Here is a 17497-nt window from a genome sequence, read left to right as displayed (position 1 = left end):
TAGTCCATAGGTGATGTCTGGGAGCCTTAAGTCAATGACCGTTAGGCCTCTTGGATACCCATTTCATTAACATGTGTCCACCCTGCTGCTTTGGTGACCTTCCAGAAGTGCTCTAAATGTGGTCAGCCATGGGCATGTAAAGATGATACTTTGAGGACAATAAGCTAAGTTTTGACTTTTCTGTTTGCAGAGGTGATATTTCCCCTGAAGGAAAAGAAGGCTTTGGCTCAAGATTTGATGGCAGGCATTTTCAAAAAAAAAAAAAAAAAAAAAAAAAAAATCAAGCATATAAATCTTGCTAAATATTAAAGAATTAAACCAGGTTGCTCTCAATTATATATTTTTAAAAATTTCATTATATAGACATACAACTTCTTAATATGCTATGTACCAGCAGTACTGTCCCTCCTGTATTCAATGCTTATAGTGCGTTTTACACATATGACAGCTGTCGGAGCATAGTCTCACCATTTGACATTATAAAAACTGTATAGTTTGTCAACTTGCCTCTCTGAGATATGGATCTTCATAAGAGACATATCAAGGCCTTGTTGAGAAAGAAGCTGTATATTTTACCTTTCCTTTTCTCTGCCCTCCACTTATTGTTCTATTATCAATTGAAATGGTGGTATAGTTTTATAAGAAAATACAAAAAAAGGACAAAGAAAATTTTTAAAAATCGCTCTTAACTGCACCATCAGAAAATAACCTCATATGAACTTCAGTGATCATATTATACACACTATTTTATAAGCTAATATTTCTTCATATAAAATATGAATAATATGTTTTCATTTAATGAAGTGTTCTTCTGAAAATGATATTTCATCCTGTAGCTGTCCATAAAATAATCCTCTATTGGGGGAGGCAATACAGGCAAGTAAGAGAATGGGATCTGAAGCAGACTTTAACCAGCAGTGATGATGGCTGAGTTCATGTTCTCTCCCCATTTCTCAGTCTCCTCACCCATAAAATGAGGATAACAATAGTACCAGCTCTGTATCAGTTCCTATGAAGATTAAGTTATGATACATCGTACTTTTTTTTTTAATTTTTATTTATTTATGATAGTTACAGAGAGAGAGAGAGAGGCAGAGACACAGGCAGAGGGAGAAGCAGGCTCCATGCACCGGGAGCCCGATGTGGGATTCGATCCCGGGTCTCTGGGATTGCGCCCTGGGCCAAAGGCAGGCGCCAAACTGCTGCGCCACCCAGGGATCCCTGATACATCGTACTTAAAACACTTACAGTGCTTGCAGTAATGCTCTAAATAGATACTCTTACTAAAGCATTATTACTCTATTATTATCTGTCATTGTATTATTCTAATAAAATAATTGCCTGGCACATGGTAAGTAGTCAGTAAACATTCATTACTATTACCTATATTGTGTTCAGCTTTTTACTGTGATAATACTATGATGAATATCTTTGAAGAAAAAAGGCTTATGCTCTCTGTTCTTATTTCTCTAAGATTTTTACAAGTAGAATTACATCTTTGATACTTATTGCTAAATCACCCACTCTAGAGGTAGTACTAACACACAGTCTCTAGCACGGTGAGAGAGAAAGCACCCACTTATCAAGGGATGTTGTTTCTGGAAGTGGCCCATGGAGGAAATGGCAACTGCCTATGTGAAGATTTTTGCAGGTCTCCAAAATCACTGACCCTCGAGCAATTGAGATTTATTTAACTTCCTCTTCCTTTTCAGTGTTTATATAGTCTTGGAGCAAAGATAAGAAAAATGTAAAACTATATTTATTTTTTTGTATGCTTACTAGTATATTAGTCTGAAGTTTGCTTGAGAAGATATTTGTATGGATATGAAAATTTGCATTGTCTACATTGTTAAGGTGGTTTCCCCCATTGAAACTAATATTTTTTATTTTTAAGAAAAAAGCAAGAAGCCTTGAGAGCAGTCAACCTTCCAGAACCCATGCTGGTGGAACAGCCCCAGCCACCAAGGTCAGTCATTTCTTAAACATGAAAAGATGGACCTAGTCTTCAGGTCCATCATTTGTGGGTGGGGTCTGTAGAGAAGGCAAATAGTGCCTGTATGTCATGATAAATTTTGAACAAAGTATCATTTCTATGTGGGGAGGAGAGGAAGGGGGATGTAATTTCTTAATAATGATTTCAATGATTTAAAGCCTAGTAAAACCATTTATGCTTTAATTCTTCTTAGCATATAGTAAGTGTCCAGTAAATATTATTATCACAATACCTATAAATAATAGTGGACTTTGACACATACCATGAGTAGAAATATAGTGCTCTCACCTCTTCAGAAAATAATTCAGATTCTCTTCATGTGCATTAGCCACACCAGGCTCTCTGCTAAATGCTCCATATAATTATCTTATGTAGCTTCTTCACAATGTTATAATTATTATTCCTTTATACCTAAGGAAACCAAGGCTCAGGGAGGTTAAGTTCACAAAGCCAGGAAGATGGAGGTAGGGTTTGAACCCAGGTTTCCTGTTCATATAAGGTCCTCGACACTGCTGGACCCCAGAAGCTCGAATTGAGCATTCTTTGGTAACACAGCTCTTCAGAGTTTTGCAACTTCTAAAAATCACTGAAACAACATATTTCAAAACAAAAAGTACAATTTTAGCTAGTAGTTTTCAACATTTAAAACTAGTTATATTCAGCCCATTTCACTTGTGGTTTTCCAGTATGTCTGAGACCATCAAAAACCTTAACTTATTTCAGGACTGTCTATACAAATATTTTAAATAAACATTTTTCCTTTAAAACTGGTGGCTTTCCTATGAAAGTTTGCAGACTTTCTCAGATAGGTTGCTTGCTTGACTAAGAGTTCATATTTTAGTGCTTCTAAAGTTGGCCAGAGTTGAACAGATTTGGGGGCACTACAGCGTCAACGCTCAGTATGGGTAAGAGGTCTTCTGCACTGCCAAAAAAACCCAAGTTGCCTCTTTGCCACTTATTACTAGCAAGTTTACTTAGCCCCATAGAGCCTCAGTTTCTTCATCTGTAAAATGGGGATAGGATGGCTCTTGACAGATCTGCCAAGAGGCTTACGTACATGATAATAAAATATATAAAACTCTTTGCGCTGAGCCTGGCATTTAGTAGATGTTAGAAAAATGTATCTTGTTAGCTTCATACTCTGTTGTTTGGATGTCTGAAACTAAAAAGAGGAGCAGCCTGAGTGGCTCAGTGGTTTAATGCTGCCTTCAGTCCAGGGCCTAATCCTGGAGTCCCAGGATCGAGTTCCACGTCAAGCTTTCTGCATGGAGCCTGCTTCTCCCTCTGCCTGTGTCTCTGCCTCTCTGTCTCTCATGAATAAATAAATAAATAAAATAAAATAAATAAACCTTAGAAACTAAAAAAGATTTTTCAAATATGTCCTGTCTTTTATAGTACTTTTATTTACTAAATAAAGCCTCTAAAAATGAGAAGGCTCATTAGAAAACCCCAGTCCTATGAGATTTAGTGAATCATCCTTAGGTGATTTTCAAATTTTGGAATTATCTAAATTCTTGGGCAGTGTGGTGGTTAGTACATTGTAGAAAATCACACCCAGTTTTCTCTTGAAGTTAGCCATAAGGAGCAGTCCCTTTTCTGTCTTTTTTTTTTTTTTTTTTTTTTAACACACAAAGTTATCATCCAGTCATCCTGAGGTTATAAAGAATTTTGATATCTCCCCCAAACCCTGCTCTGTCTCAAGACACTGAGGGAGGGGGCCTAGCTGGGAGGTGGAGACATTTTAGCCACCTATTTATTTATTTATTTATTTATTTATTTATTTATTTATTTATTTATTTATTTATTTAATACCAAACCTGACAGTCTTTCCTTAGCTTCTAAAACATTGTCATCTCCTTACCTACATTATTCTCTGTCCTGTTGCAATCCCTCACTACATGTTCCTGACTCACTTTGCTTCACCAGTTCCCTGAATATTAGTTTCCCCAGGGTTTTATTCTTCACTCCTTTCCTTCTCGTATTTTTAACATTTATAGAATTTGGAAGAAAAAATATATATATTCGTATATATTATACTTGCTTATTTCTTCTTTTGATGTCTGATTGAAAGGGCTTTAATTCAGGATCAACAACACCGTAAAGACTTTGTTTATTTGAGAGAGAGAGCAAGAGAGCACATGCGCGCGCGCACACACACACACACACACACACACACACGAGCGCATGCAAGCTCAAGTTGGGGTGGGTGTGGAGCAGAGGGAGAGAGAGAACCTCAATCTGACTGGAGTCATGGGAGGCTGGATCTCACGACCCTGAGGTCATCACTGAACCAAAATCAACTTAACTTAACTGACTGAGCGATCCGGTACCCCTGCATCATCATCACTTTCATACAAAGGTCATTCCCATGCATCATTTAGAAAAGCTGGGGTAATAGCATTTGTGATCACTTAAAGCCTTTTATTATACAATTAATTCTTATAACACGCACAGGCAACATATTACCCCGACACATGACATGACAAAATAGTAGATATAATTGGCCATGGGAATTAGTCTTGGTTTTCTTGATTCTTGACACATTGAACTTAAAAACTAAAATAAATTATAGTTCTGCCATTATAAAGAAAACTTTACAGCCTGTCTTAAAAGTTAAATATTTAATTTGAAGTCATGCATAAGCTGTGTGATATAGAATGGTTGCCGTGTATTGCAGAACTGTTTTATGGGCGTTCTTATGAAATGAGTAATTATGTGCACAAATAATACCACTTCTATCGTGCATTTCTGGGCTTAGAAGACCCAAAGTGCTTAAGTGGCATAAGTCTTTCTAACTCAAAATAATTATTGTAAAATGGGTAGTGCTTATTAATATTCAATTTTTGATTAATTAGTAATGAAGACTAATGAGGCTGCAGAAATTATTCATGCTTTTATTAAAGCCAGTATGAAAATAGTTGTGACCCATAATCAGTCATGCAGTTTTATCTCTGGAAGAGTTCTCAGGCAATATGTATCGTAACCACCTCCTGTTCAGGTGAGGAAACCAAGGTTGAACTTGCATTAAGGAATGTGGCTGCAGAAACTACTAAGAAGATATATTTGTTAAGGCTGTTAGTTCCACCTGGAATCCCATCTGTTTCAAACCAAAAAAGAATTTCTTAAGGATAGCAGGAGTAGCTTGTGGAGGGATCCAGAAGGCGCTAGCAGTGGGAATCTGAAGTTCCACAGCTAAGGACAATGCCCAGCTACACCATCGGAGCTTCTTTTGCTGCCACCACAGCTTGAGCACCAAACACAGTTAGGACTGGATGCCAGAAACTCTGCCACTGCCAATCTTGAAGATTAATGTGCCTTGTCAGACACAGATTTCTGGGTGAGCAGTGGTCTCCTTACACTGCTCACTTCCAGTCTCCTTCTTTTATGGCACATCTGTTTGACCATCAAAAGTCACATACCTTAACCCTATTACAAGGGAATCTGGGATTGTGAATGTTCTGGATTCTACTTTGCATATTGATTAGATGGGAAATTTATTAATATGTAGTAAGGGTTTTCAAATGTGTGGCCAGCTGCCAACTGACATATCTACTACAGAAAGGAAAACGGGAGAACTGCCTAACTGAACAGGAATATAAATAAATCATGATATGTTATTCAGCAATATTAGGCCTTTAAAGCAGAAGAAGAGGGGATCCCTGGGTGGCTCAGCGGTTTAGCGCCTGCCTTCAGCCCAGGGAGTGATCCTAGAGTCCCAGGATCAAGTCCCAGGATCAAGTCCCAGGATCGAGTCCCAGGTCGGGCTCCCTGCATGGAGCCTGCTTCGCCCTCTGTCTGTGTCTCTGCCTGCCTTTCTCTGTCTCTGTCTCTGTCTCTGTTTCTCATGAATAAGTTAAAAAAAAAAAAAAGAAATACATTTAATAATAATAAAACAGAAGAAGATACAAACAACTTTTCTCCCAGCAGCAGAGGAGAAGATATGCGAAGGAAAAAGCCCCCATCAGAGAATTCTTTTGTGATTTTGCTCCTGGTTTTGCCATAAAATAGCTATGTTGGCATAGCTCTCTCCTCTCAAAAAAAAAAAAAAAAAAATAGCTCTCCTCTCAGGTGCTAATTTTCTCATTCATAAGATTACTAAGAGGCTGAATAAACTATGTGTGTTCTGGCATTTAATGTCGGCCTCACCCACAGGTACCACATGTGATTTGGAGGCGGACTCTGTGTGTTAAGTAGGCAAGCATTTTTATTTTAATAATCATGTATATATTTTAATGTGCCAAAAAATAAACTAGCACCTCAAACTCATGATCCCAAGGATAGTTTTCCTTAAGTCAGGCTAAATTAAAAGTTAAAAAGTAAATCCAGTTTTTCAAATATTAAGTAAATGTAAAACATTTATATAGTCAATTACAAATATTATAGGCAATGCACAAGCAACCAATGTTTGGAAAACAAGATTCAGAGAAGTCTCATATTTTAATATTCGCATTGAACCAGTGGGGTTTTTATTAAAACGAAGATTCTGATTCAGGAAGTCTACAGTGAGACTGAGATACTGCTCTGCTAACAACCTCCTAGTTGCTGCTGTTCCTGCTGGTCTAGCAACTAGACCTTTGGAAGCATCCTTTGGGAAGCAAGGATGCTGAATTGTTCTGATTACAGGTAGCTCAGACTACCTGTACCTCAGATTACCTAAACAGTGATTGGAGAAAGTGGTATAAATACAGATTCTCAGATTCCAAGCCAAGAATTCTGATTCAAGAGGGTAGAGTGAGGCCTGGGGTTTTTATATAGTTAATAGCTACCCCCAGGAGTGTCAGATGCAGATGATCTGAGGACCACAGTGGGAGAAAGGATGAACCTCAAAGGTAGACAAAGCACATTAGGAAGTAATAACATCCCTCTTCATTTCTGAGAAAAGGAGCCTCTTTCTACAAGTACAGCAAGATAAGACAAAAATTTATTTCGTAGCATGTAATTACTCGTCTGCACTCTTGAGGAGCACAGGATCCCTCACCTGCAGTGAGGAAGACTTGCTGCCCAACTAGGGGCTGCGGTACCCAGGACTCATCCCTATTGGGGTGTGGCCCAAATAAGTCACCCTGTGGTCTTTTTGTCATAGGGGGAAATGAATGCCTGTGAAACCTATATGAGCTGAGGCTTAATTTAAAAAAATTAAAAGGAAAGAAAATATTAATGATAAAAAGGGAATTATTAAAAGATTTATTTATTTGAGAGAGAGAGAGCATGAGCCTGGGGAGGGGAGGAAGGAAAGGGACACCCCGCAGAGCAGGGAGCCTGATGCTGGCTGGGTCCCAGGACCCTGGGATCACGACCTGAGCCGACGGCAGCAGCTTAACCAACTGAGCCACCCAGGCACTCTTCAATAAGGGATCTTTAAACTGTGTTTTCATTGAGAATAATTTTAAGGACAAGGTCTTCTGCTCAGGGAATCATAAAATATTAGACTCAGAAGGGCTCTTACTTCACCAGCTTTACTTAACAGAAGTAAACAAAAAGTGAAAATTAATAAGGTGGCTGTGAGGAACACCTTGCTGAGAAAGTAGAGGGACCCCACCTTCTCTGCTTGGTGTGCGTACAAAGCTGTGCACATGAGCTCTCTGCCTTTTCCATGCCAGCTGGCGGTCACCTCTGCTTTGGCTGGAAGCAGCCCTGAGTCACTGCTCAGCTGTCACCAGCTAGGCCAGAGGTCTCAGCTCCCCAGTCACCCACCGCCACCACCTCCTCCTCCTCCGGACACACCCCGGGATCAGTGTCCAGAGTCTTTACTGTGACTGGCTTGTGGCTTTGGGAAAAGTGGGCTTTCCACATTTCTTTTCAGATTTCCTCTTTTCTATTAGCACTACCATTTATTCTGTATTTATCAGTTGCCATCCTTGTAGAACAAATTGCATTTCTTTTCCCTCCGTCCCTCCCTCCCTTCATTCATTCATTCATTCATTTATTCATTCATACATTCATAGCAGTACATACTTATGAATTCTCATTTTATTCATTGGCTTAAAGTCCATTTTTCGTATGTGATATTTTAAATCATAATAAGATAACGTGCGATAATTCAGCAGAAATTTGACGGTGCAACTGCTCTCTAAAATACCCCCCTGCCCCTGGAGGCCTGAGGACTTGCGAATCCCGGGCGGCGGCCCCGATGAGCTTGCTGTACCGCTTGAGAAGGGGTATTTGGGAGGCGTGTTTGCAAGGGCGCCCCCTTCGCTCCCTTTGTCGGGGGCCTCGGGCTCCAGCGGGGGCTGCACCGGGCCGCGAGGCTTCCCGGGGGCGGGGCCGGGGCGGGGCGGGGAGCGGCTGCGTCGCGTCCGGGGCCGCCCCGTGGCTCCTGCGGCCGGAGGCTCCACCCAGGACCCGGGAGCCGCGGCCCAGCCGGGCGGCGATGCCGACGCCCTGAGGAGCCAGCCCGAGTGCCTGGGCCCCGGAGTCGGGCGCCGAGTGAGTACCGGGCCGCCCCCCGCGCCCTCCCGGCCTCCGGAGCCCGCAGGTGCACCGCTTCCAGAAGGGCCCCAAGCTGCAGGGTGTCGCTTGCTCGCCCCTCCTTCCTGCTGGGAACACTGTTGCGAGCTCCTCTGGTGACCCTGCCCGGCCTCCGGAGCCCGCAGGTGCACCGCTTCTAGAAGGGCCCCAAGCTGCAGGGTGTCGCTTGCTCGCCCCTCCTCCCTGCCGGGGACACTGTTGCGGGCTCCTCTGGTGACCCTGCCCGGCCTCTGGAGCCCGCAGGTGCACCGCTTCCAGAAGGGCCCCAAGCTGCAGGGTGTCGCTTGCCCGCCCCTCCTCCCTGCCGGGGACACTGTTGCGGGCTCCTCTGGTGACCCTGCCCGGCCTCTGGAGCCCGCAGGTGCATCGCTTCCAGAAGGGCCCTAAGCTGCAGGGTGTCGCTTGGTCGCCCCTCCTTCCTGCTGGGAACACTGTTGCGAGCTCCTCTGGTGACCCTGCCCGGCTTCCGGAGCCCGCAGGTGCACCGCTTCCAGAAGGGCCCTAAGCTGCAGGGTGTCGCTTGCCCGCCCCTCCTCCCTGCCGGGGACACTGTTGCGAGCTCCTCTGGTGACCCTGCCCGGCCTCCGGAGCCCGCAGGTGCATCGCTTCCAGAAGGGCCCCAAGCTGCAGGGTGTCGCTTGCCCGCCCCTCCTCCCTGCCGGGGACACTGTTGTGGGCTCCTCCGCCGAGAATGTGTCTGGTGACCCTGAAGCGCGGGTGGGCCCCTCAACCAGGGATTTGTGTGACCTGGAAAAAAAATGCAAAGAAGAGAAGCAGCAGCTCTGTTTGGTTTGGCAGTTTTATGGCTCGGCCCCTCCCCTTCCCCTCGCGTCCCAGCCCTGCCGTCCCTACTGCGCTGACCTCCGTTTTAGAGGATGAGCTCACTCTGGGTAACCTTTGCCCATACCTGATACGTGCAGGGTGCGGTGCGGCATATGCTGCAACATGTTCTGGTTCTGTTTCCTTGAACACGACCCGAGACTGGTCCCATAACATCCCTCAGGGGTACTTTGTATCTGTCTTTCAAGAATGCAAGGTGTATTCATAGAGATTTCACAATCTCTCCTGTGCCCATAGGGTCAAGAGGCAAATTGTTTGTTCCTCTATTACAGCTTGAGAACATGAGGCGGAGTTGAGGAAACTTATTTAAGGGGCAAGGCCTTGGGTTCTCTGACTAGTCTTCTAGGAACCCACCTGTATACATCGGGAGGAACCGGAATGCTCAACCAGCCACCCTGGAAAGTGTCTGCTGGCTGAGGTGTTGTGTAGGGCGAAAACCTCTGCATTGCAGAGAAGGTCCTTAAGAGTGGCATCTGCTGCTCAAAGGTGGAGACTATTTTCTAATGAAGAGCTATTGAGTGTCTCTCCCTAGTGTGTTTGTGGGCATCGAATTCAACTTTTGCACACTGATTTTTTTTCAGTATTTAAAAGGACATTTGTTGCTGGGAATGTGGTGGGAAGGGAGTGATGTCTGGGTCCCAGAAGACATTATAGCATAAAAGTGGTGACGGTTAGCAAAGTCATGCCGAAGTGGGAAAGGCCGCATCGGCTGACGGATGGAGAAAGGGTAAGCGGCCAGTAGCAGTGAGGGTGGGCTGGGAATCCATGTAGGCACTGCAAGGACCCTTGGTGTCTGTTATAAACAGGTGAGCTTTGCGGACTGCAGGGCAGTGTTAATGAAGCAGCACAGTCAAGTATAAATGTTAGCTGTGGTTCCATTCACATGCTTTAAAAAAATTCCCATTGCATGAGAAGAGTTGATTATACAGTATTAGTGATGAATTTAGTTCCTTGATTGTTCTCTGAATGGACTGAAGAAAACGGGTTCCTATTTATCTTTTTTCATTTGGTAAAACCAGTCTTATTTTTCAAATCAAGATGTGGGACTGGATCCCAGGAATCCGGGATCATGCCCTGAGCCAAAGGCACATGCTCAACTGCTGAGCCACCCAGGCATCCCGCACCCCTAACATTTTGAAGTTAAAAGCCATTCACATAGAAAACAAAATGCAATTGTTGGTGACAACCATTGTACTTTCCTAGTAGGCAGATTATTAATTCAATATATCAGAAAAACTACAGGATTGAATACGTTCCTCTTGTTTAGTTAGACGCATTGGTGCTAAGACATATATTCCAGATTCATATACTTTCTAAAATAAGAACATTGATAGGTATAATGAAAAAGAAGTTACAAAGATGTGCATGTGTATAGGAAAGCATAGACTGTGGGGTTTTATTTAAAGCAGACCAATTGATTAAGTAGCTCACATTTGGGGAAAAAAAAATAGTTCCACCTAAGACGTAGTGATATGTTAGAGATATGTTGCTAATGGTTTCCTAAGGAATGAAGACTATGAAAGTCATCTAAGCAAAGCCTCCTCAATTGCAGATATTTGTTAAAGCACGCCAAGGAGAAGGTTATTGGTTATAAGGACAGAGAATGCAGGCCAGTAGGCTGATTCCAGACTAATCCATAGCCCTAGAGCTCTCCCAATCTTGTAGGATGTTCTGAGCCCCCTTGACATTCTCTAAGACAGTATTTGATGATGTGTCGTCTGGAGAGCATTTGCATCAGATTCACCTGGGATACTTATTTAAAAATGGACATTTCCCGGGCTCTCCCTCAGACTTACCCAGTCAGAATCAAGGAGGAATCTATGGCTTAATGAGCTCTCTAGATAAATTTGTACACCGGTAAAGTTGGTAACCACCTGTTCTAACAAGCAAGTCCGACTATGCAGAGCCTTTCCATAAGCAATCTTCCTCTGGCCTTAGCAATGCAGTAAGATCTCAGTGAATTTACTAAAAATTCTACTTACCCACAGGAGCTCAGACTCCTGAATCATACTGAGGTTTCCTCATGAACTCACTGATTAGTGATCATGACCCACAAGCAACGCCTAGACCAGTTCTATTTCACTCAAAAGTCCCATAAGAGGTTGAGGCCAACTTAGCATGCAAGTGTAGCCTTTGGATTCTGTAAACCCTCTGGATTCTATGATGGGTTGAGGTCCCCTGCACAAGTGATACAAGAATAAAGACCTAGACCAGACCTTGGAGCCTTTGGAGTTGCTCCAAACAGAGGTGTTAGTTGAGGGGTCAGAGATCCCCATTCCTACAGAGTAATCAGGGGCTCGGTCTATTGCATAATGTTTCTACTAAGAAACACCTATGCTAAGAGGGTGGCCAGAGAAAGTAGCGGGGAGTAGAATTATTTTCACCTTTTTCACTTACATGTGCTTTTTATATTTCCCCTTTATCATGAAAATGGATATTGTGTTTATATCCAACATGCTAAATAAAGTATGTTGATACAACTCCATTACTGTAGCTAGTCGTCATCAGAATCCTGGAATATAACTATACTCATGCTAAAATATGTAATTATCTTGTGTGCTTTGACACATGCATCTTCTCATAATATTTTATTTACAGAGATGTATCAAAGGGCTTGGTCTACAGCAGAGGATTGAAACTGGTAGCCAGAGTTTTCATCTTCTATGATTCATAACTTCTCTTTTATATTCATCATCTCTTTAGTTATCGCTGTCTTCATTTTTTTTAAAAATATTTATTTGTTCATGAGAGACACAGAGAGAGAGAGGCAGAGACACAGGCAGAAAGAGAAGCAGGCTCCATGCAGGGAGCTGGATGTGAGATTCCATCCTGGGACCCCAGCATCACGCCCTGGGCCGAAGGCAAACACTCAACCCATGAGCCACCCAGGGATCCCTATCTTTAATTTTTTTATGTCAAAACTTATCCAGTAACTCTTTCTATGTACCTGGAATAGAAAGGGCATCTCCTGTCAGAATTCAGACTAATATTTTTAGGCATGCACAATGTATTTTAAATGTTTGAAAGCCTTTAGATGGGGAATGTACGCTCTACTTTGTCACCAAGCCCATTACCCTCTCTTCATACTGACTTGATTCATTCACAACACCTAGCACATATTTTCATTTGAGTTTTAGACCCCAATCTACAAAAATAGACAAATAATTATTTTTCTGAAAATTTGATTAGTCATTTGAAAATTGGATCATTTATACACACACACACACACACACACACACACACACACACATACAGCTGAGCTGCATACTGGATGTGTGTAGCATTAGGATTTCTCTCTTGGTCCAGAATACCTGCCTATAAAATGATAGCAACATTGGGATTGGAGATGTCTGTTGCATGCTCTTGCCTTACAGTGTAAGACAAGGCGATAGAGGCATAATCACAGGTACCAAATGTCCCTGGGTTTTAGAACACATAGACTGGAGAGGATGAATATTGTTGAGGTATTGCAGGGCTGTCTTCTTAGGGAACATCTAGGCTTTTCATTAACTTGGACTGGCAATATCAGCACCAAAAATCTTCCTTTAAAAACTGGCTGGAAAGTATTTTTGCAAAATAATTTTGTTAATCTATCCTAATATCTTATGTAGTCTGCTTCCTTCCTTGTGGCTCAGTGAAAGTATGAAGAGACTAATTTTGTCACCAGGAAAAAAGGTGCCAGTGGATAATGGATGGTAGAAAACAATGGTTATTTCACTCACCTCCCTATAAAGCCATCTGGTTTTCAACTATCTAAAGCAGTGATCCTCAGCATCAAGGAGGTTCAGAACCACCTGAGAGGCTTACAGCTTTTTAGTCCACAGCCCCTCTTCCCTTTTCCTCCCACTCTTTCCCCTTCATAGGTTTCTGAGTGTTCATTGTCTCCCTTCTCCTCCCGTACTATCTGTGAGTGACCTGTCCTGGACCAAGAATCACCGAGCTAAGGTGTTTGAGCTTGGCCAGTTACGTTGCACAGTGGTTTGACATAACTTTGATTGCCAGCAAACATTGTGCACGTTTTTAATACAAAATGTTTAAATAATTACAAACTATTTCATAGTTTCTACAGCTCATATTAGTGATTATTTTTCCCTAGCAGTATTATAAAATAAATTACCATCCATAAGATATCTTACTGTAAATGTGAGTTTTAAATCAATCAGTAATTAATCATCCTTGGGGATTTTAGCCATAAAGTATCTACATCACTAAGAAACAGCATTCCTCCTTGCTGAATATTCAGAGATCCAAAAGGAAAGTTTGATTTCTTTTAGCTATTGAGTTTGAGCCTTCCCTTGCCTTCAAGAATCTTCTAATTATTGCAGTGATTGGTGCTGAATTACTCTCATATAATGTTTTCATGGTGAGATAGGATTCTTAGCCTCACAAATTAGAATTGTTTCCCTCTGTAGTCCTTCCGACAGTCATATTGTTATATCTCTTCAAATATTTCCAAAGATTGAATGTGATGAACAGTGATGTACATATTTGCAACTAAAAGCTTTTCACAATACCCCAACAGACCTCTAGTTGAACTAGTGGTAAACCATATCTTCCCTGTGTGTGTGTAACTTCTCCACATTCTCCTACAGACTGCCACAAATAAATAAAATAACGGTTTTTTCAGTAGGAAAAAATAAAAGCTTAACAACATTCTAGCTAGTGCTGATAATCTGAAAATAATTCTAGAATGCTCTGGGGGAGGGGTTAGGTCCAATAGCATGTATGTCATTTGGAAGACATTTCCAGGATCTGATATTTAAAAATAAATAGAATGAAATCATCCATTTATTAATTATTGAACAACTATGGTGGTAAGTGATTTACAAAGGGTTTCATTGAATCCTCTTAAGAGTTACAAATTTTGTGGGGCACCTGGCTGTCTCCATCAGAAGACCACACTGACTTTTGATCTGGGTTCATGAGTTTGAGCCCCATGCTGGTGTAGAGATTACTAAAAATATATAAACTTAAAAATTTTTTAAAGAGTTGCTTGCATATTTTGCAACTAGGTAAGAGGGTACTAGGACAATTTTATAAATGAGAAGACTAAGGCCCAAAGAGATTAAATAATATACCTTGGGTCACACAGATAGCAAGGTTTTATTTGATTCCAATGTTCTTTTCAGTGGACTGGTCTTATAACATTTTCCACTCAGTGGTTTATATCTAGGTAGTTTAAATAACAGAAAGAGGAATGTGTATCTAAAATTCAAAAAAGCACTAGAAATCAATATTGTGTTCTCTCTATTGTTATACTCAGTATCTTAATATGGCTGAAATTCTCTGATGGATGAGGTTTCCTTTTTGTGTGAAAGGGAGTATTGTGCACTGGAATTAGCAAATCATAGTTTTGTTGACAGAGTTTCATTAGACACTTAAGTAGACAGCAGAGAATGGATAAATTAGCCATCTTTGAACATGAAATTTTAAAATTGAAGATTAAATAGTACATAACTGAGAAGTTCCTTATGTAGGAAATACAGAACTTAGATAAGCAGCAATGTTCATCAATTCAAATAATCAATTACATCCATTTCAAATGAAGCTTACTTTTAAAATCCATTCTTGGGGATCCCGGGTGGCTCAGCAGTTTAGTGCCTGCCATTGGCTCAGGGTGTGATCCTGGAGTCCTGGGATCGAGTCCCACATCGGGCTCCCTGCATGGAGCCTGCTTCTCCCTCTGCCTGAGTCTCTGCTCCTCTCTCTCTCTCTCTGTGTGTGTGTCTCTCATGAATAAATAAATAAATAAAATCTAAAAAATAAAATAAAATCCATTCTTCTATTTCATTGATTTTTTTTTTCCTAGGAGAAAGTGGGATAAAGTGCAGTGAAAGGTACTGTTATTATTATTCCTGTTTTATAGATGAGGAAACTGAGATTCAGAGGAGTTAAGGAATTTGCTTAAGTTCACACAACTGGTGTGAGCTGGAATTCAAACTCAGGTGTCTGCCTACAGAGCCATTCTCCTAACTACTAAACAGCAGTACTTCTTTAAGATTTGAAAAGATTAAACATGCTGTCAGTAGACATTTGTGAATTTGTTTTGCTTATATGGTTTCTGTAATGACATTTGATTTCACTTTATATTTTCATTTTAATTATTTGAAAATCAGCTTGGACAGGTTGATAGCAACCTTGTTATCATTCCTATTATGTAAGCAAGCCGTGCTTCACTTGGGAAGCTAGATGGTCATGTGGCAGGGCCATACCTAAATTTCCACATGATTGGTTCTTCATAACTTCCCTCTAGTTTTCTGTTAGAGTTTGTCATCCTTGTAGAGATTGAGGTTAGAAGTTGGTTTTATAACATAAGGACTTATAAAAGTTCTCAAGTTCTCTCATTCTCCATTAGGCCTACACCTGAGGATTGAATTTGAAAGCCCCATGGAAGCCAAGCTGAAAGGTTCTGAGAGCTCAGAATTTTTTTTTATACAGTAAACATGCTCTCAGTAACCATATATGCATTAATGAGGGCATAATCTTTTAGGATTTATACAAATCCGTGCTTTTGCTACCAAAATTCTTGTTCCTGCATTGAATAGAATGTAGATCTAGAATATAGATCTAGAATGTAGATCGAATCCAAAGAAAATACCATAATGTAAAACAATCCTACCCTTTTTTTCATTAAGAGAGGTAAATAACATTTGTGAGTAACTTCTCAGAGCAGGGCTGCCCTAGGGTGGCTGGTATTAATAAAATTTTTAGGAATCTCTGATTTGGGGCAGCCCGGGTGGCTCAGTGGTTTAGCACCACCTTCAGCCCAGGGTATGATCCTGGAGACCCTGGATCAAGTCCCACGTAGGGCTCCCTGCATGGAGCTTTCTTCTCCCTCTGCCTGTGTCTCTGCGCCCCCGCCTCTGTCTCCCATGAATACATAAATAAAATCTTTAAAAATAAAAAATAAAATAAAAATTAAAAAAATAAATAAAAATCTCTGATTTGGATTTACCATGTGCTAGGCACTGAGCCAAGCACTTTTTAAACATACCGTCATTTAATCCTCACTGGTTTTATACCCATTTAACAAATTAAAAACCCGTGTTTAGAAAAGTTGAGTAGCTTGCTGAAGTTACAAGCTGGAATTCAACCCCAGGTGTGTGGGAGGCTAACCACCCCTATTTGCCATTTGAACATCTATCATTGGGTACATTATTTAATAAGCTTTACATCTTTACAGCATAAAATATCAGAGAGTTGCTGAACTATAGACTTCTCCGGCCTAACAGTTTACTGATGAGGAAATGGTGTTCTAGGGAGGTTAAGACTCACGGTCACACAGCTCTTCAAGGGCAGTCCTCCTCATTGTTCACTATGTATATTTTATTATGCTGAAATCATTTGACTCACAGTCTTATGGAAGTCCTGGCCAGACAGACCTTTTGTAAGGTAGGGATAAGAAGAGGAAAATACGCTGTCTTTTCCATATAACTTCTCTGCTTTATCTTGGACAAAGTCAGACGTAGTTGGAGTTATTTCATGCATCAGAAAAAAGCAACTAGAATCCCGAGAAGCGTGAACACAACTTCAGAAAAAAAAAAGCTGCTCTTTTCTACTCTTTGATGACTGAACTACGCTGTGCAGCTTGCCCTTTCCTTTTCCCACATAATAATTATCATTCCAGAAAACAGAAACAAACACTGGAAAACTTGGGTGTGCAAAGCAGTGCAAGTTGCTGTACCAGAAGTTTAACTTCATGCCTTTTGTGGATTTTTTTTTTTTTTTTTTGAGTACTTGGGGTGGCCCAGTGTCAGAGCTAATCATCAGACACACATAGGGTGTGGTCAAAACTTCTCTAATCTCTGGCGTGGATTTAGCTCCCAGAAGAGCTGTGGCTATTGTCATGGTTGCCAGGCAACGTTTGGATGTTTATTTTGAAGTTTGCCCACATGTTGCATCAGAGGCCAAAACTTCATGTGCTCTCCTCTTCCAAGAGCAAGAAGAGCCTAGAATTCTATTTTTATCTTAAGTCTCTGTGTCCCTTTTAATATGTTTCATCAATGTACAGTCTACTCAGTTGAGATGGAATCCTGTTTCCCACTGAGTGTTCAGATTGCCTCATTTTGCAGTACTCTACTCCATCTCACCTACCGCACGCAGGACTCAGTATCTCTTCCCACCTCTGAGGCTTGCTTAAGTAGTTTTGCTCACTTGGAATGACTGTCCTGTCTCAGCCTCTATCTCTCAGATATT

The 17497-nt window shown here is 41.3% G+C and overlaps 1 protein-coding gene across 20 annotated transcripts in view; it reads left to right on the top strand.

Annotated features, from left to right (window-relative positions):
- The window catches only part of CAST (calpastatin), a 111184-nt gene that overhangs the window by 29735 nt on the left and 63952 nt on the right, over positions 1 to 17497 (top strand). For 17 of the 20 annotated variants that reach the window (XM_077863837.1, XM_077863832.1, XM_077863831.1 and 14 more), the window contains exon 3: positions 1895 to 1966. In XM_077863837.1, coding sequence (XP_077719963.1) covers positions 1895 to 1966 — 72 coding nt within the window. Of the gene's footprint in view, positions 1 to 1894; positions 1967 to 8311; positions 8420 to 17497 lie in introns of those variants that run through there. The other 3 variants (XM_077863912.1, XM_077863922.1, XM_077863933.1) reach the window with 3 other exon arrangements.

This window comes from Canis aureus, chromosome 2 (assembly GCF_053574225.1).
Source record: "Canis aureus isolate CA01 chromosome 2, VMU_Caureus_v.1.0, whole genome shotgun sequence".
Taxonomy (NCBI): domain Eukaryota; kingdom Metazoa; phylum Chordata; class Mammalia; order Carnivora; family Canidae; genus Canis; species Canis aureus.
This window is presented reverse-complemented; position numbering and strand designations above follow the sequence as displayed.